At 34.3% G+C, this 21,953-nt stretch overlaps 6 protein-coding genes across 7 annotated transcripts; 3 read left to right on the top strand and 3 right to left on the bottom strand.

Moving 5' to 3' along the window:
• The first annotated feature begins 47 nt into the window (after positions 1 to 47).
• Positions 48 to 1,461, top strand: LOC103837293 (kunitz trypsin inhibitor 6-like). Its single transcript, XM_009113642.3, has one exon. The coding sequence runs from the start codon at positions 739 to 741 to the stop codon at positions 1,363 to 1,365; it is 627 nt and encodes a 208-aa protein (XP_009111890.1). The 5' UTR covers positions 48 to 738; the 3' UTR covers positions 1,366 to 1,461.
• A 298-nt stretch (positions 1,462 to 1,759) lies between these two features.
• Positions 1,760 to 3,298, top strand: LOC103837292 (kunitz trypsin inhibitor 6-like). The gene has a single exon (XM_009113641.3). It carries the CDS (start codon positions 2,605 to 2,607, stop codon positions 3,211 to 3,213), a length of 609 nt encoding a protein of 202 aa, XP_009111889.1. The 5' UTR covers positions 1,760 to 2,604; the 3' UTR covers positions 3,214 to 3,298.
• Positions 3,299 to 4,190: 892 nt separating this feature from the next.
• Positions 4,191 to 5,767, top strand: LOC103837291 (ER membrane protein complex subunit 6). Of its 2 annotated transcripts, none has more exons than XM_009113639.3 (5): positions 4,191 to 4,328; positions 4,724 to 4,829; positions 4,930 to 5,125; positions 5,229 to 5,248; positions 5,506 to 5,767. In XM_009113639.3, the coding sequence occupies exons 2-5, from the start codon at positions 4,732 to 4,734 to the stop codon at positions 5,534 to 5,536; spliced, it is 345 nt and encodes a 114-aa protein (XP_009111887.1). In that variant the 5' UTR covers positions 4,191 to 4,328; positions 4,724 to 4,731; the 3' UTR covers positions 5,537 to 5,767. The 2 variants fall into 2 exon arrangements, with proteins under 2 accessions (XP_009111887.1, XP_009111888.1); XM_009113640.3 differs by having other exon boundaries at positions 4,200 to 4,328; positions 4,710 to 4,829.
• Positions 5,668 to 11,224, bottom strand: LOC103837290 (probable WRKY transcription factor 48). The gene is made up of 3 exons (XM_018654250.2): positions 9,101 to 11,224; positions 8,855 to 8,998; positions 5,668 to 8,247 (listed from the first exon to the last, which is right to left on the bottom strand). Exons 1-3 carry the CDS (start codon positions 9,544 to 9,546, stop codon positions 7,776 to 7,778), a joined length of 1,062 nt encoding a protein of 353 aa, XP_018509766.1. The 5' UTR covers positions 9,547 to 11,224; the 3' UTR covers positions 5,668 to 7,775.
• A 6,355-nt stretch (positions 11,225 to 17,579) lies between these two features.
• LOC103837289 (probable prefoldin subunit 3) lies at positions 17,580 to 19,588 on the bottom strand. The gene is made up of 6 exons (XM_009113636.3): positions 19,320 to 19,588; positions 19,178 to 19,235; positions 18,964 to 19,035; positions 18,222 to 18,341; positions 18,017 to 18,118; positions 17,580 to 17,880 (listed from the first exon to the last, which is right to left on the bottom strand). The coding sequence occupies exons 1-6, from the start codon at positions 19,466 to 19,468 to the stop codon at positions 17,791 to 17,793; spliced, it is 591 nt and encodes a 196-aa protein (XP_009111884.1). The 5' UTR covers positions 19,469 to 19,588; the 3' UTR covers positions 17,580 to 17,790.
• Positions 19,589 to 20,848: 1,260 nt separating this feature from the next.
• LOC103837288 (calcium-binding protein CP1) lies at positions 20,849 to 21,581 on the bottom strand. Its single transcript, XM_009113635.3, has one exon. It carries the CDS (start codon positions 21,506 to 21,508, stop codon positions 21,026 to 21,028), a length of 483 nt encoding a protein of 160 aa, XP_009111883.1. The 5' UTR covers positions 21,509 to 21,581; the 3' UTR covers positions 20,849 to 21,025.
• Between the last annotated feature and the right edge of the window lie 372 nt (positions 21,582 to 21,953).

Genomic DNA, 21,953 nt, shown 5'->3' with positions numbered 1-21,953 from the left:
ATCAGTTTATATGTAATAGCTTTGCGACTCTGTATTCTATATTGTGTTTTTTTAATATTATTAAGAAAATGTAATGTCATTATTCTACAAAATGTCTCTAATTCTTTCATTACAAAAGAGATGGCAATCAAAGATGGCATTCTACACGTGTCATGTCTTAATTCGTGGTTATCCTTCTAATGGAGAAGTACACTTAGAACATATCTTAATATTGTTATTTTATCTTTGGTCAACTCGTGTTTATTTCTCAATTAGTGTCTTTGACAGAAACTCGTGTCCTTGTTATCAGTTTTGGACTAATTTCTAACGATAGACTGAAAAAAGTCTCAGGAAGATAAGTAAATATTCAAAAGATGAGTACTAGTTAAGACATTCAAAAGTTGAGTACTAGTTAAGACAAAATCCACCCGTATTCTAAGGCGAAATAATTTCTTACGAGTGGCATTCAAACCCTTATATATCTTCATAAATGCTAGTACGTAACCTTTTAGTATTTAATAAATTATCTTAAACTGGGAGTAAAGTGAAAACAATACTTCGAATGATATATAAAAGATAAGATATTAATTAAGTGTTGACCCGTATTGTAAGGAGAAAAAATAAATAAAGGTTTGCAAGCCTAAGAAGCAAGTTCAACACGCATGTTACTGGTGATGTATTTGAAACTTATTTTTCTCTCTATATAAAGGAACTCAATATATACGATAATATATACAAAAGCAATAAAAATCATAAAACATGATGAAAACATCTCGATTGATAATGATATCTTTCTTGCTCGTTGCCATAACAAGATCATATGATGTTCTTGGCGAAGGCACAGACGTAGTTTACGATGCAGATGCGCAGCCTGTTATGGCCAACGTTCCTTATTACATCAGCTTCATGACGTACGAGTACAAGATGTGGATTTGCCGTGTGAATATGGGATCTAATGATCCCAAGTCATGCCCACAACAACCGGTAATGATCACTAACCCACCTTCAGATCTCCCCACACAAGTTATGTTTCTGTTACCAGCATCAGCACCAAATAACACCGTTCACGAATCAACCGAACTTAATATTAAGTTCATAAGTCCCGGTCAATGCGGTGAATCCGGGTTTTGGAGAGTAGTTCAGAATAGCACAACTTTAGAAGGTGAAGTTGTCCTGAACGGGTGTAAGTCAAATAATGATAGTAAGTTCTTTATACATAAAACTAATGAATATTACGAGTTTACTGTCGGAGACAACGACAATGTAGATCCAATCACTATCAGTCTATCTAACGAACCAGTTGGTAGACAAAAGCTGTTAGCGAAAAGGTTTGCTGGAGTGATGGAGGTTTACTTCTACCGGAATATGCCTAAGGAACAAGTTTAGTTTTTTTTTTTAATGTAATGTTTATTTCAGTAACAAATAAAACTTGTTGTAAAACATGATATATAGTACGTGAAAGTGATGTAACTTTATTTACAATTTTCGAAACATTTTTTTTTTTTGAACACTTCAATTTTCGAAACATATATTACTCAAATTTATCTATTTTCGGGATGTTACTAGATGCAATTTCTAGATAAATTTAACTGACAGAGTAAATTAAAACTTCTTCTAAATAGTAATTTGTTTTTTTGGAATGTTACTAAATGCAATTTCCAAATAAATTTAATTGACAAGAGTAAATTAGAACTTGTTGTGAACATGATATATGGATTACGAATCTACGAGTACGTCTACATGATGAAACAAGCCAACCGCAGTAAGATTGTACTCATCCGTCGACCATCATTTACCAAGATTATTTAGAAAGAACAATGACTAGCTTAACACCATAAAATTATTCATCCGCACCGCACCTGTTGGTTTAACATTTGAAAATCATGAAACTAAACATTCGTAAAGTTGTCTGAAGCGTTTTTAATCATTTCTTAATCAGTTGGTAGCTTTGACAAAAGCTTTGACGAAAAGTATCCACTGATCCATAACAAGATGGCGAATCCAAGAGGATTTTATTTATGCACAAGTGGTAAAAAAATACGAGTGGACGATCTAGCATAAAATACAAAGTACACACATAGGTTTTTAATATTTTAAGAATTAGAACAACTTCAATAGGAATATTTAGGGGAATATTTCACTCTTACAAAAATATGAGAAAGAATAAGATAATATCTCGTTTTAATAATCTATTGCCATGTGTTGCTTTATATATAATCTAATATTTTATAAATAATCAAAGGTGAGAAACACAAATTAAAAACCTCATGAATGATCGATATCGCAAGGAAAAGTCAACGTTTATAATGTTTATCCATAGTACATTCGCCCATGATCCAGATCCATATTGGAAGGAAAAGTCAACGTTTATAACTTAAGAGCAAGTTCAAAATGCGCAAGTGGACTAGTATTGAATTCCATTATTCGCCCATGATCCAGATCCATATTGGAAGGAAAAGTCAACGTTTATAACTTAAGAGCAAGTTCAAAATGCGCAAGTGGACTAGTATTGAATTCCATTATTTCCCTAACCTCTTTCTATAAAAGGAACATAAAATCAAAACAATAATATCATACACACACACACAAAAGAAGCAAGAAAGTGAGAAATAAACAAACACAAATATGACAACATCACGATTGATCATGATCACTTTCTTGGTCGTTGTAATAACAACATCATATGTTGTTATTGGAGATGGGAACGACGTAGTTTATTCTGCAGACGCAGGGCCAGTCTTGCCCAACGTTACCTATTACATCAGCTTCATGTCGTCCGACTACAACATGTGGATTTGCCGAATGAATGCGAGATCAACAGATCCCAGAACATGCCCACACCAACCGGTAATGTTCACTAGACCAACCATAACACCAACGCCTGTTATGTTTATATTACCATCATCAACACCAGACACTACTGTCATACGTGAATCAACTAAACTTAGCATCAAGTTCGCAAATCCAAGCCAGTGCGGTGAATCAGGGGTTTGGAGAGTAGCAAATGGTGAAGTAGTTCTTAACGGAGTTGAGTCAAGGGAAGATAGTTTGTTCTCAATCCACATGACTGACTCATATTACAAGTTTACTATCGGTGAGAGTGTCTATCCAGACGTTTATGCAACGAGTATCAGTTTATCTAACGATAGATATGGTAAAGATAGGTTGATAGCGAAGCAGCCTTCTGGAGAGATGGAGGTTCTTTTCTACCAAAATTATCCACCTGAATATTAAGTCACATATTTTGTTTTTACCTGGGGCTTTATTATGTAATATGTTTTCATTTCTAAATTAAATAAAACTTTTTGTAAACATATGATGAATACCCATGTAATGTTTTCATTTCAAAACAAAATAAAAACAACAAAATAAAAACATGTTGTTAAAACATGGTCTAGCTAGTTTTTCTTATCACAAGCATGAATACGAGATAAATGAAGTACCGCATAATTTCAAATTAGCACGATTTAACCCATCAAACGTTTACACCAGGAAAATTAATGAGAATATACACTTTTTCTCGTCGCAGAACTGAATGACTAAACCATTCGTCCTCAGCACTAACCAAAGAACAGCTCTCTCTCTCTCTCTCTGCTGTCTATTGTATCTGTTGCAGTCTCTTCGAGTAGCTCAACCATGGGCCAGTTTTAAATTGTGTCGTAGCAAAGTAGCTTATGGTTCTGTAATCACTAATCAGATGGACAAAAGACAAGTCAGCTAAAGACAAGGATATATTACTCAATGAATTCCAATTTTATGTTTAGTGAAGGTAAATAGGTAATTAGAAAATCTATTCATTCAGGTTTGCCCAAAAAAAAAAAAAAAAATATATTCATATTCATTAATTTTACAGTCTATTTATAATAGTTTTGTGATTTTTTTTATTTCTCTTCTGGCAAAACGTGTTTTAGTGCTATCATTAATTTGTATATATTTTTTTGCATTCTAATTTTTTTTAATTAAAAACAAAAACATGTACTGATAATGTTCTACAAATTAAAATGGATCTAACTTTTTCACAACAAATTATATATCAATTAGAATTTAGAACAAATTAAAAAAATATAAACAACTTATAGATCAAAGTTTGCAATTCTATTTAGTTTTTTTTTTTAACTCTCTTACTAATTATCTGTAAATCCGACTATGTTAGACAAAGTAATTTATTTATAAGAATCTTTTTTAACAACAAAATAAATAAGTTATTTTTTCTCTGGGCTTTGAATGGGCTTTAGAAGATAGCTCGTCTTGTTGTTCTTCCTCGCTCTCTCTCTCTCAGATTCGCTCATACTCTCTCCTCCAAAGAAAGCAAGCTCCTTTGATCCATCTTCCTGATCTCCTTTCTAACTGTAAGTTTTGTTATTCCCTTCTTCAATGCTTGTATAGATCTCAGAATAGATCAGAATTGAGCTAAGAAGAGATTCGTTAGACCATTGACGATGAGATCTAAACCAGATCGATCATCATGATCTGTTTGTTGTAAGAATCTTACATAGACTATGTGGGTTTTGTTCGTAAAGTCTTTAGCTTTGCTGGGATGTTATGGAATCGTTACATCGTGTAGAAAGTCCTAATCTTTCTGGGGGAGATTCTCCACTTTTGATTAGCTCAATTCAATACGTTTAGGGTTTATAGAACAACAGGCAAAGCTCTCACCTTTGCTCTAATCTAAAACTATAAGCTTGAGGACAAGTAAAGTTCTTTCCTTTTTCACAAACTTATGTTGTCAGATTTGTGTTGCTAGGCTCTCAAATGGGTTCATCTGAGAAGAGGTCAAAGGATGTGATGAGTGACATACCAACCTTCAGTGGAGAGAATCTGCAGAAGAATTTGAAAGTTATACAGAACAGGTCTCTGATTCATTACCACACCTCTCTCTCTCTCTTTCTCGTTTTAAAAAAAGATGGTGATCAATTATTGAGCCTAAGTATGTTTGTGTCTTGTGTGCAGCCGGACGTTTCTGTCTATCATAGCTGGAGTGCTTGCAGGGATAATTGGATTCACAGGGTTGACTGGTTTTGTGTTTTACTTTGTGGTGATGTTGATCACATCTGTTGGACTCATGGCCAAGGCAGGATTCTCTGCTGACTTGTACTTTGATTCATGGAATCGAGTTCTCTTTGACGGCTTTCTTGGTGGCCTCATGGTACGACATCATTTTCTTTTCTCAGTTTAGTCCTTATACGTGCTTTTTATCAACATGTCAAGCTCATACTTATTACAGTCTTTTTTAATCTTTCTTTTTGCAGTCGTTCGTGTTGTTCTGGACGTATCCTTTTACTCTCAATCTCTGGTGGTGTTTTATGAAAATGTGAAAACGTTGATCCTTGGTTTGATTAGCTTTATGAATGGTATAGTGTAGGTGAAAGCTGTATGATAAGCTCCTTAGAAACTTGGGATTAGTCTCTAGGTGGCTTTATGGTTTAGTAAGCTTTAGCTTTGTTTAGAGAAAAAGATAAGGCTTAATATGCACATTTGAAAACAGCTCTCTGTTTCTCTCAGTATGTTTCCTTAATGATGGAGTAGATTTGCTTATGACTTGGTCCACATATTCTAAAGGATCTTCAGCTGCAAATGAAGATGGTGAAACAACACACATGAGTTTGGTACCTGCAGAAGATTGGACAATGTTTCTCTGCCTCTCTTTTTGAACAAACAGATTATGAGTCTATTACTTTGCCTTTGTTTCAGTTATGCTTGACATCACAGTAATTGTGAAACCTTTGGATTGTCTAGTTAAAGTATTTTAATCACCCTTTCTTCAAATTCAAAGTTCTTGAATTTTTTTTATCGAAAGTTGCATATCTGCCTGCTACAAATACAAAAGCATGTTTCTCGATGGCTAAGTAGACAAAATAGGTGGCTAAATAACACTTCATCATAAAAGTTTCATATCCCCATACGAGGATAGAGTCATTCTTCTTCCTTTTTTAAGGCACATTTATAAAATCAAAAATCAAAAACTATTACACAGCTTTCAGCTTTGTTGGAAATCAAATTAAATTCCAAGTTCTGATTTTCTTAACAAGTTCCCTTAGGAACCAAAGGAACGCAACTATTTAATAATTCCAAAATCATTTAGTTAAATTCTCACTAGGCCGAAGTTTTGGTAATCTCAGATAAAATTGTTTTGCTTGTTCATTAGATTAATTCTCCATTTCTGACTTCTTATCATGACGATAATTTGGGCTTGGTCCATACCAATACATATGATTCTTGGGGCTATTTTGAAAAGTTTTTATAGTTCGATAAATCAAAAATACGAGGCTCGGGTTCGAACATTAAGTCTAGCCCAACTTGTTCAACTTATTTTACTGTCAACATTTAAGATCGAACACAACCGGCAGCAATAATAGACTAATGTGTATGTATATGTGTCATGTTGCAGCTTGACGTATTAAAGAAACGTATTGATTAGTATTAGCTCTCCATAATATACAAAGCATGCTTTGTTTTGATACTTAGTTGGTGATGGAGTAGAGTTGATGAGTAGCCTGTTAGAACTCCTCATGTTTCTATTTTTTAGTGTTTAAAACGACAGTACATTATGGACATTACTAACTCTACGCTTTTTGCATTTACTTTTATAGTATTTAATATCGGCCATACATCACTTGCGTAGCTATCGCCTTCCTGAAAAAGACCTAAAGCACATATGCACGCATATATAGCTATATGCACGCATATATAGCTTCATGCAGAAACTTGATGATATATATATTTGTACATATAAGTGTGTGGGTTTAGGTTTGCGTTTGTTAATTAATGTCAAAAAATGACTTACACAAAACGGGTATAAGAAATATATATAAAGACATTAATACAATTATATATAAACAATTCAGTTTCTTATTTTGTATGTAAATACTTTTTAGAAGAAAACTTACGCTAGATACAAATACTACTTGCATTTGGTTAAGGGAAAGGAGAACTAAATGAATAATGTTGACTATGTTAAAATATGGTCCATATGGCCATATCTCCAGAAAATGGTGGGTCAAGCACGCATGTACACAAAAATGGTGTGCTTATCAATCCTAGTAGTCTTTTTGAATATTATTTGTGATCATGGAAGACTAACATAAAAGTCGCCGCGAAGAAAACTATAAAAGAGACTTTGAGTTTTAAGGCCAAAAGACATCTCTTGAGTCTTATATAGAGATGAATATGAATTTACATTTATCTGTATACCAAAAGCTAATATGTAGCGTTCATGTGACCAAAGCTATTTATGGTGTAAGCTATTTATCATAATTGTTGAAATTGTAGTGCATATTCGTTGGGGATAAATTGTGTGTGTGTGTGTGTGAATAAGTAAGGGGATAGTATAATCGTTATGAAACTTGAAAATTGAGCATATATATGAACATTCAATTATTATGAAACTTAAAAATTGATAGAACAATTAACTGTAAGACTTGAATAAAAATGAAAAGTCTATATAATTTAACCGAACTCCAAAGGCATACTCATACTCCTAGATACATAACCATAGAAAATGTATTTATTTTATTTTTAGATTACACCCTCCTCTCTCCATATATATATAGTCTTCAAAGAAAATATGCATTTTTGTTAAAACTCAAAAAAAAAATATATATATACTTTATCACATATGCTACAAACGTCTGTTCCTAGCTAGCATAGGTTATTCGATACTAGATACTGATGACGAAAAACATTAGAAAGCCAGCCAGCAATATCGGTGTAATTATCTATACCGGCCAAAAATTCCTCAAAAACATATCAACCGATTCCAGCCAAAAAAAACAATTTCCCCGGCAAAAAAACGTTGTTCATTTCCTATCCTTTTCATTGGTTCTGGTGTCAATAGTATCCGACATGATCTGCGAAGGAAGAATATCTTGAAGTAATCCATGATCTCTAATGACCGAAGTAGTTGAAGTAGAAGCTAGTGACACATCATAACTAAATACAGGGAATGATGATGATCCTGGATTTGCGAAAATGCCATCTGAGGAGCTTTGATTGATCATGCTTAGAGAGTTGTTGTACATGCTACTGTAGGGTTGATGATGCTGCGTCAGCAAGTAGCGTGGCTGAGGGATAGAGAATGATGATGATGACGCCGTGGTTGCACCATGGTTGAGGATTGGTGACGTAAGCATTGCTATGTGTCCACGTGTCATGGGGAAAGGGTGAGTGTGTTGACCTTCGTAGGTTGTCATGACGATGTAAGGATCATCAGACGATCTCTCCACTCGCTTCTTCACTCCACAACCCACTGTGGTGCAACGGTAATAGCTTCTACACATTAAAAGACTTGATATTAAATAATTATATATATAAATTAAACGTGTTTAATACAAAATTTGGGGGAAAATGAAATTTGGACGATATGAGGAACAAACAATTAATCTCGAGATCTAAGATGAAGTTTGGAACAAGTAACACAAATCAAGGGAAGAAAAGAACACAGAAACCTCATGTAGTGGAATAAAAGTAAAGATTTTTTTTTTGTAACTTAAGTAAAGATATTCTTGGAAAAGAAAATTCAAACATTTTGGACCTTACACACGCGTATTAGGTATATATAAGTCGTCTTTATATATTATCATAGTGAAAATTCATATAATATGAATTTAGAGTCATGTGATATGCATATAGACACATAGACACGGCATGTATAGAGCACATTGAATCTAGGGCTCATACAACATCTAGCAGATGCTATATGAAACCAAAAACGAAATTCATGTAGAAATTGTAGATGATTCTTATCAATAAGAAAACTGGATCTTGTAAAATATATTATTTATGCATATCAAGTATATGTAAACACAGATGCATGAAAAGTGATGATGACATATACGGATCAAGCTAGGGCACATGTATACAGAGTAATATATATTACCTGGGATAAGGACTGTTTTTCACAGCTTTCTGGCCGTACTTTCTCCACCTATAACCATCGTCAAGATTATCAATATCGCTCCTCGTCAGAAACGCAAACCTAGCCTCTCTTGCCTTCTTTTGGTTCTTCTTCTTTGCCTTCAACCTAGTTCAAAACATAATGTTCACACAAAAATTTAACAAAATCCAAACCCGATCCAAACATAAATAATCAGTTAATAAAATGGTAAGTTAATTGTTTACTTACTGTGGCTTAGTATCCTTTTGCTCTTGTTGATCTCCTTCTTCTGGATCTTTAAGAGTAACCTCCTTATCAGTATTATCGTTTACAGCTTCCTTGGATGAAGAGGAGACTGAGGTTGAGTTTGGAGATGTCGTTGCTGTGTTCACAACTTCTGATGACATAGCCTTTGTTGTTGAAGGTTGAGACAAGGGTAAATCCGTATAAAAGAGGTTGGTATTATTGTTTTGGAGAGGAAAGGCATCGAATGAAAAAGAAGAAGAGTTAGAGGATGAAGCAAATTGATGGTGGTCTTGTGAGAGCAAGTCAAGAAAATGATTGGGTTCTTCTGCTAAATAAGAATAAGGAAAAGGTGATGAAACTGGAGCATCGAAGATGCTTGAGAGATTGATGTTGTTAGCTAGCTCCAACTGATGATTATGATGATCTGATGACGTATCTAGATTCACCATGTGTGATGATGGTGTTGCTTGTAAGATTTTTTGCTGTTGTTCTTCTTGCTACTGGATCTTAGTCTCTGTGTTCTTGGTACTGTTGAGCAGCTCCTTTTGTTGTTGATGATGATGATCCTCTTCTATTTTTTTCTCCATGTAATATAAAAGATGAAATCTCTAAGAAGATACTTTATAGAGTTATCATCATCATTGTCATCTTCAGATGAGAGAACTTTCCTTTAGGTTTTTAGGTGATTTGATGATATGTTTTTCATTTTGTAATGGTTTGTGTGATTTGAGATAAGAAGGGGGGGGGAGAGAGAGAGAGAGAGAGAGAGAGAGAGAGAGAGAGAGAGAGAGAGAGAGAGAGAGAGAGAGAGAGAGAGAGAGAAAGGTGTGAATATAGCTTTTGTGGAGTTCGGGTTCTTCTGGAAAACAGCTTGAAATTAGGAGGTTTCCCATTAGTCTTATTATTTTATGTCCTCTCATTTACCCGGGCAAGAGTATAATAAATTTTTTTTTTTTTTGGTAATATTCACGTGGCACAAAAAATGGAAAAATTGGTCACCGGTAAACGCCAGCATAGAAGACGTACGGTCATGAATGGCATCGTGACGGTGCCGTCCTTTGCCGGAAATTTAACTTTTCTCCCTTCATTTCAGTTAATTTCTTCTTTATTCACACATTGTTTCGTGTCTCCTCGGCATAGTTACAGTTTGGTCTCTCATTTTATTATGGTCCAAATATTATTCGGAGTTTACATTTCTTTTTTTTGCTACGAGCATGAAAAATGTGACATAATAGGTTAGATGGGCTATAAGGATGTGGATTTTTTTTTTTTTTTTGTAAGCTTATAAGGATGTGGATTTGGAAGGTAACAATTCAATATCAGCTGGATTCTTAACGTGGAGATCAAAAATGTGAAGCTTTCAACGTTATATTTACAAAATTAGAAACCGAAGAAACATATTTAACTCATGTACTTTTGCAATTACAGGAGTAATTTGTGTGCAATTACAGGATATATGCTAGCAGGGGGCTAAAACAGTGGACCGAAAGATGCGAGTGGCGCGAAGACACATAGAATATAAAACGAAAAAGATGTGCCACATGCGATTCATTGCACCATTCATTTTTCAGTTTTATTTTAAGCTCCCGGCGGCTTTCCTTGATTTTAACTTTTAACGGCAACTTGTCTTTTCCATTAAAACATTTTATACGATAAAAGAAAATAGTATGTGGGTGTTAAAAAAAAAGAAAGAAAATAGTATGTGATTCTGACATATAAAATTACTTGACATATTGTCGCCAATTGCACACATTAATTTTTTTTCTGAAAAAAGTTGCACAAGTTAATTGAATATATTTGTTTTTTTACTGAAATTGAATATATTTGTTTGTTAATCTTCCATTAACTTTAGTAAAAAATATCAAAGGTTAATTTAAAGATCAAAAGCAAAGCACGACTACTATAATTAAATAAACATGATCACTGTATAAGCCCATTTAATAAATTTTTAGTGTATTTAAATTATTTCTAACATATTTTGCTATATTCTTCTAAAACAGGAATTAAAAAAACACAATTTCAATAAAGGAAAGCTGACACAAAACATACGTCAGCAGAGAGTTTGCTTCTTCTCCGACAAGTCATCAGTCACCAAATCCTCTTAACTATTTATTGAACCATGCCTCCACCAATTAAAGCCAGTTATAATTTTATTTGTTAGTATAAGAAAATAAATCGCAGCATCACTTTTAATTTTGTTTCCTGGTTACAATTTCATTTTCATTTCTCTATCTCAAGTTCCGTTTCGTCTAAAAATAAAAATTTATGACACTTTTGCTGGGCGGTGGGTTACACGCTTTTCTCATTACACTGCCTTTCGTGTGTGATGGGAATGAAGTGTCATGGTCATGGACCCGAGCCATCTCTTGTGACCCAAATCAGTAACACCGTAAAATTGTATATCAAGCAGCTGTTGATATGACGGCACATGGTTTATCGAAAGGCCAAAATATCAGAAAGGAGAAGGTTATCATAGGCATCGTGTGTGTGTTTTACGCGGTATTAGCTGTTTTATTATCCCTACCCTCATGTCGGTTGCTTCTGTATCAAGCCACTCTCCTTTCTAGTATTGTTTTACCCCTCGCAACACTTTTTCAGTAAGTACGTTACTTTTTTAACTTACCATAGGTTAATGATAATGGACCGTAGATAACTTTATATGAATGATTAATTATACTAATTTATAACACTCGGTGAAAGTTATGAAAACGCGTGACCAAATCCTACGATGCTAGTGCTTACCCCCAAAACAATATATGCTACAGTGATACGTACTTACCAAATTCCAATTAATATGTAGACTATACGGTACCATATGCACGTCAGCAACTCAGCATGTGTGAGGTTTTCGTGTATAGGCGTGCAATGTTTTCCAGTACGAAATTATACAGTGTAGTGTACCGTCCTAAGAAGATGATATATATATATATACGTATAAAAATGAAGATTATATATATATATATATATATATATATGTATAAAAAACATAATGGAAACCTAATCGCACTAATATAAAAACTGGGTTTGACGTGGTCAACTTGTAAAAAGTTTAGTAGCCGCAAACTGAGGAAGTACGTCCACACAGTCGCATTTTCCTACGTTTTCGTGCCACAAAAAACAAAATAAATTGCGGATACAAATACTTTAATTGGGACATAACTAATTACACATATATATATTAAGCTATTTCAAAAATAATTTTATTAGTTAAAAGCTAATACATATTTATTGTCGATTATTCTTTCTCGTAAGGCAGTATGTTAAAGTGTTTTAGGAAGGAAGTATATTCATTAATATTTTAGCTTTACACGCATATGTATGTAAGCATAGTGCATTAGTTAGACTAAATGATTTAGTCCGGTATGATATCTTCAAAATTTTAGTGCTTACTGTTTAATTAAAACTATGTTTGTGTAACTGAATGCAATGTTCTAACCTATAACCTATTCATAGGTATCTTTCAAGAAATTAATATTGTATTTTTTTTTATCGTTCTCCTCTTTTGAATATTTTGATTATTTTCTTTATCATTCAACGTTATAATAACATGTTTTAACGTTATGTAAAATAATTAAATTTGTAGATTAATAGATCGTAAATGCCAACAAATTGTATTATTTTAAACCATACTTAAAAGTAGAGAAATATGGTGTGCCATATAGTGTTGACACCTGATGTTTTAGGGTTATTAATTACAATCCCATCAAGAACAAAAATTATTATTCTAAATTCTTGTTCACTTAACCTTTCCGATATTCTTTTTATTTTTTTTATTTCTATTGTTATTATCATTTTAACGAGGAAACATTAGAGCAGCTTCGTTAGTAGTATGAAGACAAGCAGGGGCGGATCCAAAAAATATTTTAATGTGTGGCACATTATATATTTATAAAATCTTATTATATAAATATTATAATTTAAATAATAACTCAATTTATTAATATATAATTAAAATTAAATTTTTGTAAAGAATAATTATTTTATAAAAAATCACTTTAAAAAACTTGAGTCAATTAATAAGATAAACATGTTTTTATATCAAATATTTTTTATTGGTTATTTTAATATGTATTAAAATAAAATTAATAAACTAAAACTTAAATAAAATATTTCTTTTGGAAAAGGTAAAAGCTAATGTCAACGCAAAAGAAGAAAAATAAATCTTTTTCCATTATATAGAAAAAAACAAAGAAGAAGAAAGGACTATTAGATCTAAAAGGAAGAAAGGAAAACTTATTTTATATTAATGTGTGTAAATACATTAAAGTAAAAAATAATTTGAAAAAAAAAACACTCAGGGTGCTCGAACATGGGTTGGATGTGGCACCCTTTAGCCATCAAACCATCAGAGCTGACAACATCAATATTTTTCTTTCTTTATATTAGACATTTAGTATGTGGCACGTGCCACACCCTCTCAAGTATCTCATTAATACCAAGGATTACAAAAAAAAAAAAATTGGAGAGATAAAAAAAAAGTATCTCTGCACAGATGTTTTTAGAAGAGGATCAAACCAAATGTACTGAATGGTTCAATTTAAATAAATGAAGTAAAAATTGACCTTTCAACAAAACTATAATATACTATTAAAATAAAATCTGACAGATACTTATTTAGAGATATTGTCTTATAATGTTGCTCGTATATTCCAAGTTTCTCTCAAGTCTATTCGAAAGTAGTAGTTTAATTAACTGTGTATATCTCTGCTTTAAAAATTAATTGGTTTACAGCTAAGTATGTTTACTTTCCGACGTTAACATATTATACATATATGTAGAGATATTGTCCATCTGACTTAATACATTGATAGAATATTAGTAATATTCAAAACTCAAATGCTGAACTGAAAGATTAAACTTGGAAAGTCTTGAACGTATTATTGTCATGCCACTTGTCAATGCTGAAAAGTAAGAGTTAGCTATCGTGGGTCCAAGCCAAATGAGGCAGGTGTAAGTTTGTATGATTACAAGGTGCATATATAAAGATGTATTCATTTAATTTGAAGCTTGATGTATTTTCTACAAGTCGGTGATATTATATGAAACTCGCATCGGAGCAACCTCTACTTAAGAGTTATAGAGAGACTGGTGACACTCAAATTTAGAATAGCATATGAATGAGACCAAAAGATAAGATCAGCTATTGTTTCACGTCTTGGACAACCAGAATTTTGTCTTATGCAGGACGCTTACAAATGATAAAATCTGTCATCTACGGGCTATTGAATTTCTGGTTTTCTGCTTTCATTTTGCCAAAGGGTTGTTTGGTCAAAATTCAATCTCTTTGCTCTAGCTTCCTATGGTTTGGAGATATAACAAAACGAGGGATCCCTAAGGTTTCATGGGAAATATGTTGCTTGCCAAAGGAGGAAGGAGGACTGGGGCTGAGAAACCTTTCTGTCTGGAACCGTACATTATGTCTCAGACTTATTTGGAACCTATATTCGAACTCCTCTTCTTTATGGGCAGACTGGATCAGAGCTAATAGGATAAAGCAAAGTATTTTCTGGGAAATAGAGGCTTCAACGCTCTCCTCCTGGACTTGGAAAGCCATCCTCTCACTCCGCCACACTGCTGCCGGACTACTAAAAAGCAATATAGGAAATGGCAAATTTACCAGTTTCTGGCACGATAATTGGACACCTTTTGGGCAACTTATCAAGTTCATCGGTCCTCATGGACCTAGGCAACTTGGTATCCCTTCTGATGCCACTGTTGCCTCAGTCATACGAAATGGAGGATGGAACCTTCGGCCTGCTCGCTCTGATGAGGCTTTTGCATTTCAAATTCACTTATCCACGGTTTATTTTCCTCACCCTTCAGCTCCTGACGATGAATTTTGTTGGTGTGCTAATGATATTGAACTTGATCACTTCTCGACTAAGCATACGTGGGAATCATTACGCCCTAGAGCACCTACTCAACCGTGGACCGCCAATGTGTGGTTCAAAGGAGCTATTCCCCGTCATGCTTTTCATTTCTGGATAACACACCTAGACAGGCTGCCGACCAGAGCAAGGCTATCAACGTGGGGCTTACAAGTTCAACAATCATGTTGCCTCTGCGATCAAGCACGGGAAGACCGAGATCATCTTTTCCTTAGGTGTGAAGTTAGCGAGCACCTATGGACCTTAGTCTTGAGGCGCCTAGGGTATGGGAGATTCTTCTTTCACACTTGGTTGGCGTTTGTTACCTGGATGGGAGATAGGGACTCGGTCACTCCCCAAACCCTTCGTCGCTTAGCCTGTCAAGCAACCATCTACACCATTTGGACAGAGCGCAACAGCAGACTTCACAACAACGTCTCCTCTTCACCGGCGGCCTTGTTTAAAAAACTGGATAGACAACTCAAGGATATCATCCTTGCTCGAAGAAACAGGAAAGCTTTCAAGGGCCTCATGCAGCTGTGGCTTGCTACTGAGTAGCCGTCTGTTTTTTTTTCTGTTTTATCAGTTCTCTGTTTTTCAATCGGGTTCTCACAATGTTTTTAACTTTTTTGCCATTGCGATTGCCTGTCAGCCTTAGCACTTTGTAACACACAACCAGCTCATTCAAATAATGAAATTCATATTCTTAGCAAAAAAAAAAAATGAGACCAAAAGATTATATGAATTGAGAAAAATATTATTGTTAGTGTTAGTGTTAGTGGAACATCTGAGAGAAACTTAGATACCAACCTACACCAAACGAGACAACAAATTAAACTAAAATAAATTGATTCCCTCTGATCCGATTTTTTTTTTAATAAACAAAGTGTAATCTTTGTATATGATTTTGGTATATATATCAAGTATCTAGGTTAATGATAGACTATAAGAATAAATAAACTATATATAGGTCTTTAATCGATTATTGTAAACTAAAAGGTGTATGGAAAGGGAGAAGAATAAAGGTCAAGATCCGTAAAATAAAAAGGTCAAGATCCGTTCTGCGTGAAACGCAGGAGGGGAACAACAACATGTTGACGAGAGAAATAGAGGCTTCTTACGTCGAGTGAGAACATATGCCGGTGATAGCGGCTTTGGTGATTTTGAGTTTTTAATAGGTTATGTATTCCCTATTTAAATAGCACTATTAGTTTAATTGTGATAGGGTGTCCAAGATCAAGAAGATCACAAGAATAAAAAGTCAAATTTAAGAGATGAGATGATAGAGTATTATGAATAAAATGAAATATTGTAACGTTAACCCTAAAACGCGTTTTTTGGTCACAAACAGACAAACTCACTTTAGTTGAGGGGACAGACAGCTGCTTCTCCAAACAAAAATAAAATAAAGAATCTCCCTCGTTTTCCGTGTACATTTCTCCATCTCTCCTATTTTTAGATAGCGAAATATTATCTACATTTATTTTCTTACAATTCTACAATCTATTTAAAAGAATATAGTCTTAGACATAACTATTGCTACCTTTATTTTTTAGATTTCTTCTTCGTAGTTTTTAAATAAAGTCACTGAAAATATTACAAATCTCTTGCATAATCTTAAGCTTATCGCTATTAGATTAGTGCTATCATATCTTGATTCGATTTTATATATACATAGTAGTCTCATAATAATATTAATTATGAACATATGTATTATAGTGGATCGTATAAGTCTATAAGGAAGTCAATTTGAGTCAATTCGAATCCTATATACGAACACGGAACATCTAATGTATTCAACGTTTGAATAATAAAATCACAAATTCTTTGAAACGTAAAGAGGGTATGAAAATTCATGGCCCCTATATAAATGAAGGTTGTTAACCAAAAAAATTGTCTTTTGTGGGAGACCTATAAATGCATTTACATGTCATTATCAACATAAACATAACCTAAATCTCATTAACAAAAATATGATCACGTTACACAAAGACCGATATACATCTCTTTTGGGACCAATACTAACAAAAATATTATACTCCCAAACTATTATTTTTGTAACCAATTACCAATATACATCAATGTTGGTATCGTACTAACGTTTATAATCATTAGAAGAACAGGGTTTTTCGAATTTTAAATCTACACCATATACTATAGATGTATATTGCTATGTAATAGTATCGTTGGCATAGCATGTGGTTTCAGGAGGAAATAAATATATTTTGGAGGTAACCAAGAAATGAAATGAACATACATGCAAAAGAAAGTGAAATGTGGACCATCATTACATGACATGATATTACTTACATTACATCTGACTAAAAAGCGCTGAACAATTTATAACAGTATATATATATCAGTGAGACAGTGACAAGAATAAACGTTATTATGAGAAAAATGAAATCTTAATTTTTCTCATTTCCGTTTTTTGCTGACGCTCTTAACTAAGATGGAACTTACATTTCCAAGAAAAGTGACATAACTTACATTTGGTTTTACTCTTTTCCTTACTTCTAGAAACATATCTTATAAGAGTTGATAAAAAGAAAACATATCTTATTAGTAACACTTCTAACTTCTAAGTTAAGTAGAACATGATCAAGACCACCAGACTCTGCAAATAGTTTGAGATAACACAAATGAGGTCTCAAAACTCCAAAAACACAAGAGAAACGAATGATAATGTTCTATTCATATGTTCATCGCAGAAACAAAACTTCATATGGGTAGCAAAAATCAGAGTTACAAACAACCGGTTAAGTCAAACCGTGCTGCAGATATCATAATACCTCCAATTTAACGATTGTAATTTGAAACTGAGATTCATGCGTCTGCAGCAGCAATAGCAGTAGGGGTAACTTGTTTAACCCTCCTTTGATGAACATCATAGTTATAAATACGCGCTATAGTTACCTGTCCATTCACAAAAAAAATTCTAATCTTTACTCAATCTCTATTGTATCTACGTTGACAATTACATAAAAGTAAATCCAGACCTTATAGAAATTAGACGCTGACTCAAACTTGAAAGAGATAAAATATAATGTACCTGAGTAACTGTGACTTGATCCCTCAAGAACTGTAAATCAGCAACAAGAACCTCCAGGCTGGCTTTAGCATTTTCCAGATTGTTTTTCAGAAGGGATGTAGCCTGTGGGAACAACAATAGATTATAAGAACTTATTCTAGGGGTCCCTAAGGCAAGAAGAAACTTATAACGTGGAAGAGAATATGTTTTCAGAGTAGTAATGGACCTCTTCACAGGAATATTCCAGCATTACATTTGCTCCTAACCACAAACAGACTGAGTCTGTGTCCTCAATACAGGCCCGTGAATATATTCCTTCAGACACTTCAAAATCGGCTAAAAGCGACTGCATTGTAAGAAAATAAATCCATGTGAGAACAAAAAAATGATGAAGAGCACAAGAATCAGTACTAAGTGAGAATTTTCATATAAAAAGCTGAAACATCGTGCATATCAATGTCTCAGTTGACAGTGAAGCTAGAACTATGTTCTGAGACACATAATGTTCTGCTGTCACAATCAAACAACTCTTAAAGATGTCTCAGTTGATTCTTCCAGTGAAGCTAAGACTATGTTCTGCGACACAACATGTTCTACTGTCACAATCAAACACGACTTAAAGACATAAACTACAGGGCCCATAAGCACAAGAAAACTGATTGGTTATTTAGCAGCAATCAACCTCAATCTAAAAAAACAAACTTTCACATGCAAGCATGCTTATCAGGACTTTCAAAGAAAATGTTTTGAAGTATGCGGTAAGAATCAAAGCACAACCAGGTTCAACCTTATGAAACTAAAAAATCAGTATCCAGGATTCAGAACTTCAAGCAACATTTATATTCATTCACCATAAAAATAGCAGCAAGACACTGATCACAGAACCAAAATCAAACGTAGAAACAGACAAACATTTATACAAAACCAGTAAAGATAGGCTAGATTGTTCCAAAAACTAAACAACGAACCTCACCAGTACCCTTCCTTGCTTCCAAAGTGGCAACAACCTCTAAGCACTTCTCAATATCTGGGATCTTAGCCTGCCCATTTCATCAAGACTGTTAAGATATCATAAAGTGTAAAGCCTTCGAAGACAACTAGTACCATCATACATACATAAACATCCCACCATCATCATCTATACACTTATATATACATAGAAAAGGAGAAGAACATGCATACCTGAAGATCTCTTTGCTGGGCAAGAAGCTTCATCTCAACAACTTTATATTGCTGAAGCCTAAACCGAGGGGAAACAAATCAGTATAAGCTCAAACACTAAAAGGGTACAAAGCTCGATCACTGAAAATGAGAAAGGAGTAACCTTTCTTGATGGAAGGCGAGAGCAGAGTTCGAATCGAAGCCGGATTGAGAGAGATAAGTCTCCACATCTTGGATGAATTTCGCGGCGGGAATCCCTCTTCTCTCACTCAAATCATCGCCACCGCTACCACTCGGAGAAGACGACGACATTTGCGCCAGCGGAATCGAATCGAATCGAAATCTCCGTTTCCTATTTGGGGATTTAGGGTTTTCTGAGGAAAGCCTACGGAGGAGAGAGTGTAAGCAGCGACGGACTAAGGATCTGTAAAACGACGCCGTAAGGTCGAACTGGGAGCAGCGAAACGACATCGTATTAATCATTTTGAAGTGGGCTTATTTGAAGGCCTCGCTCATAAATCATGATGGAGTAATACCCACTAATATTAAAGACGAGAAGTCCATACAATTCCTTGTTGTTCGACAGTTTCCTAATAATCTTTGAACCGGGCCGGTTTAAATCTGGGAAGCCATAAATTCTTACAATTTCTAACATTTTTTAAGTTTTTATCACAAAAATAGATTTCAAAAAAAAAAAAAACCAAAACAGCTCATTTTTGTTTTGAAAATTTTAATTTTATTTTTAAAAATTTGAAATTCTATCCACAAAAACTTTATCCATTAACTCTAAACCTTTAAATCTAGATTAGTTAACCCTAGGTCATTTTTTTTTTGTCAAAAACTTAAAAAAGCTATTCTACAGAATTTTTCATTGTCAAATAAAATTTATTTTGTTTGTAAATCATAAACCATTTATATCATGATTTTAAATAATGAAGTATCGATTTGAGTAACGTAGGATCCATCTATGTGTTCCTAGGTGATACTAAATCATTTCATTGTAAGTGTGGTTTAATCTCTATAGTGGTCAAAATCATGTAATCCTAATTAGTTAATGAAAGTTGTAGTTGAGCAAAAAAAAAGAGCTTTTGCAAGTTCTATTTTGAGAACGTTATCTGACACTCTTATCTCTTTTTGTTGTTATTTTACTATTTAGAAATTCTAATGACCCTGTGAAAAAGTTGCCGTTAGGCATGTTCTAAGAGGTCGTCGTCCAGTCGACGTATAATAAAGCAAACCAATTAATAATAAGGAAATAAACCCACGACCCGGCCGGTCTACATCCCAAAAGCCAGAAATTGTTACAATTACCTGAACCTATATATATACGTTGCTAGGCTTCCCAGCACCATCAGTGTTTTGGAAGAGAAGCACAGCAGCAATGTCATTATACTCGTGGAGCAACATTAGCGATAATCACTAGGCGAAACCTAGCTATTTTAAATGCGAAGAGCACGTTTTATATGTCCTGGTCACCGTATGCGTAGCTAAGATTCCTACATCTCTTATTAAATAAACGGTTCCTAAGTTTAAAAACGGTTCTTAAGTTTTCTTAGATAAAATCTAAAAAAATTAAGAACCGTCCTTTAGCACTAACTAGAATTAATCATGGTCTTAGCTCATGGACATCTGATACTCTTGCGCTTAAAGATATATACTGTAACATTTTTTTAATTAATGTGTCCACTAGAGGAGCTCCTCAATCGCAATAACACAGATATACCAATTGTTACAACAATTTTTTTTTGTTTTCTTTTTAATTCATAAAGACAAAAATATGGACGGACACAAACACCCCGGCAAACAGACAAAAATGAATTACAGACAAAAGTTCTGAAACACGAGTGGTGGATAAAAAAAACAGAGGTTTCAACACCCGAAAATCTTTAACAAACCGTCGAACGAAACGCCGCCGTTTAAATCGCCACCGCCCAATCTAATCATGGCCTTGATCTCCTCGTCGTTAGCAGCCAAACCAGCCGACTCCATGTAACTCTTCAAGTCTCCGTAGCTCAACCTCCCATCACCGTCCCTATCCATCACCTTGAACACATCCCTCATCAACCCGTCACCAGATCTGCACCCACGCGGCGCCGCTTCGAGAACTTTCTCGAACTCGTCGAACTCCACGAACCCGTCCTTGTTCGCGTCCGCCACCGATATCATCGTCCCGATCATCATCATCTCGTCTTCGTCCTTGTCGGAAGAAGATCTCGGGATCCCGGCGTAAAATGCTCGGAGATCGTCGCTGCTGATCTTACCGTCGCGGTCGGCGTCGATGATCTCGAACGCCGGTCGGAAATCGGGGTTCGAGGCGGTTGTGGAACTCGCAAGCCTACCAGAAGGACACATCTTTCTCGCTCGTTTGAAGTTTGTCGTTTGAGATTGTGAAAGAAGCTTTGAGCGTTAGAGACGTGTGGGAGCGTAGGGGTTTATATAAGGGGACTAGGCTGGCATAAGTTTGACTTTGACTCTTTCTCTAAAGCTTGCATTGAAAGTTTTGTTTCCTTTTTTTCTTTATTCTATTAATTGTTTAGTTATTATAATATAGCCAGAGGTATTACATTTAAATATAGTATAGCCACAGATATTACATTTATATATAATGTAGCCATAGATATTATTTATCATATACTGTATAATATATAGCCATAAATATAGTAGAAGCCAGGGTATAGCCAGAGTCCAGAGATATTATATTATTTATCATATATAATATAGCCATAAATAAAGTAGAAGTAATGGTATACAGATACTTTGACAAAAAAAAAAGTATACAGATACTTTTGTTTGAATT

The sequence above is a fragment of the Brassica rapa genome, chromosome A09 (genome assembly GCF_000309985.2).
Source record: "Brassica rapa cultivar Chiifu-401-42 chromosome A09, CAAS_Brap_v3.01, whole genome shotgun sequence".
Classification (NCBI taxonomy): Eukaryota; Viridiplantae; Streptophyta; class Magnoliopsida; order Brassicales; family Brassicaceae; genus Brassica; species Brassica rapa.
The sequence above is the reverse complement of the archived record's forward strand: the minus strand, read 5'-3'. Positions and strand labels throughout refer to the sequence as shown.

Excerpts from the sequence above, each read along its gene's own strand:
- LOC103837293 (XM_009113642.3), top strand. The coding sequence starts at position 739 with ATGATGAAAACATCTCGATTGATAATGATATCTTTCTTGCTCGTTGCC.
- LOC103837288 (XM_009113635.3), bottom strand. The coding sequence starts at position 21,508 with ATGTGTCCTTCTGGTAGGCTTGCGAGTTCCACAACCGCCTCGAACCCC.
- LOC103837289 (XM_009113636.3), bottom strand. The coding sequence starts at position 19,468 with ATGTCGTCGTCTTCTCCGAGTGGTAGCGGTGGCGATGATTTGAGTGAG. Across the intron at positions 19,236-19,319 it reads CTCGCCTTCCATCAAGAAAG|GCTTCAGCAATATAAAGTTG; the intron begins GTTACTCCTTTC and ends CCCTCGGTTTAG. Across the intron at positions 18,342-18,963 it reads CAAGGAAGGGTACTGGTGAG|TCGCTTTTAGCCGATTTTGA; the intron begins GTTCGTTGTTTA and ends CTTACAATGCAG.
- LOC103837292 (XM_009113641.3), top strand. The coding sequence starts at position 2,605 with ATGACAACATCACGATTGATCATGATCACTTTCTTGGTCGTTGTAATA.
- LOC103837291 (XM_009113639.3), top strand. The coding sequence starts at position 4,732 with ATGGGTTCATCTGAGAAGAGGTCAAAGGATGTGATGAGTGACATACCA. Across the intron at positions 4,830-4,929 it reads TTGAAAGTTATACAGAACAG|CCGGACGTTTCTGTCTATCA; the intron begins GTCTCTGATTCA and ends TCTTGTGTGCAG. Across the intron at positions 5,249-5,505 it reads TCGTTCGTGTTGTTCTGGAC|ATTTGCTTATGACTTGGTCC; the intron begins GTATCCTTTTAC and ends ATGATGGAGTAG.
- LOC103837290 (XM_018654250.2), bottom strand. The coding sequence starts at position 9,546 with ATGGTGAATCTAGATACGTCATCAGATCATCATAATCATCAGTTGGAG. Across the intron at positions 8,999-9,100 it reads CAAAAGGATACTAAGCCACA|GTTGAAGGCAAAGAAGAAGA; the intron begins GTAAGTAAACAA and ends GTTTTGAACTAG. Across the intron at positions 8,248-8,854 it reads AAAAACAGTCCTTATCCCAG|AAGCTATTACCGTTGCACCA; the intron begins GTAATATATATT and ends TTTAATGTGTAG.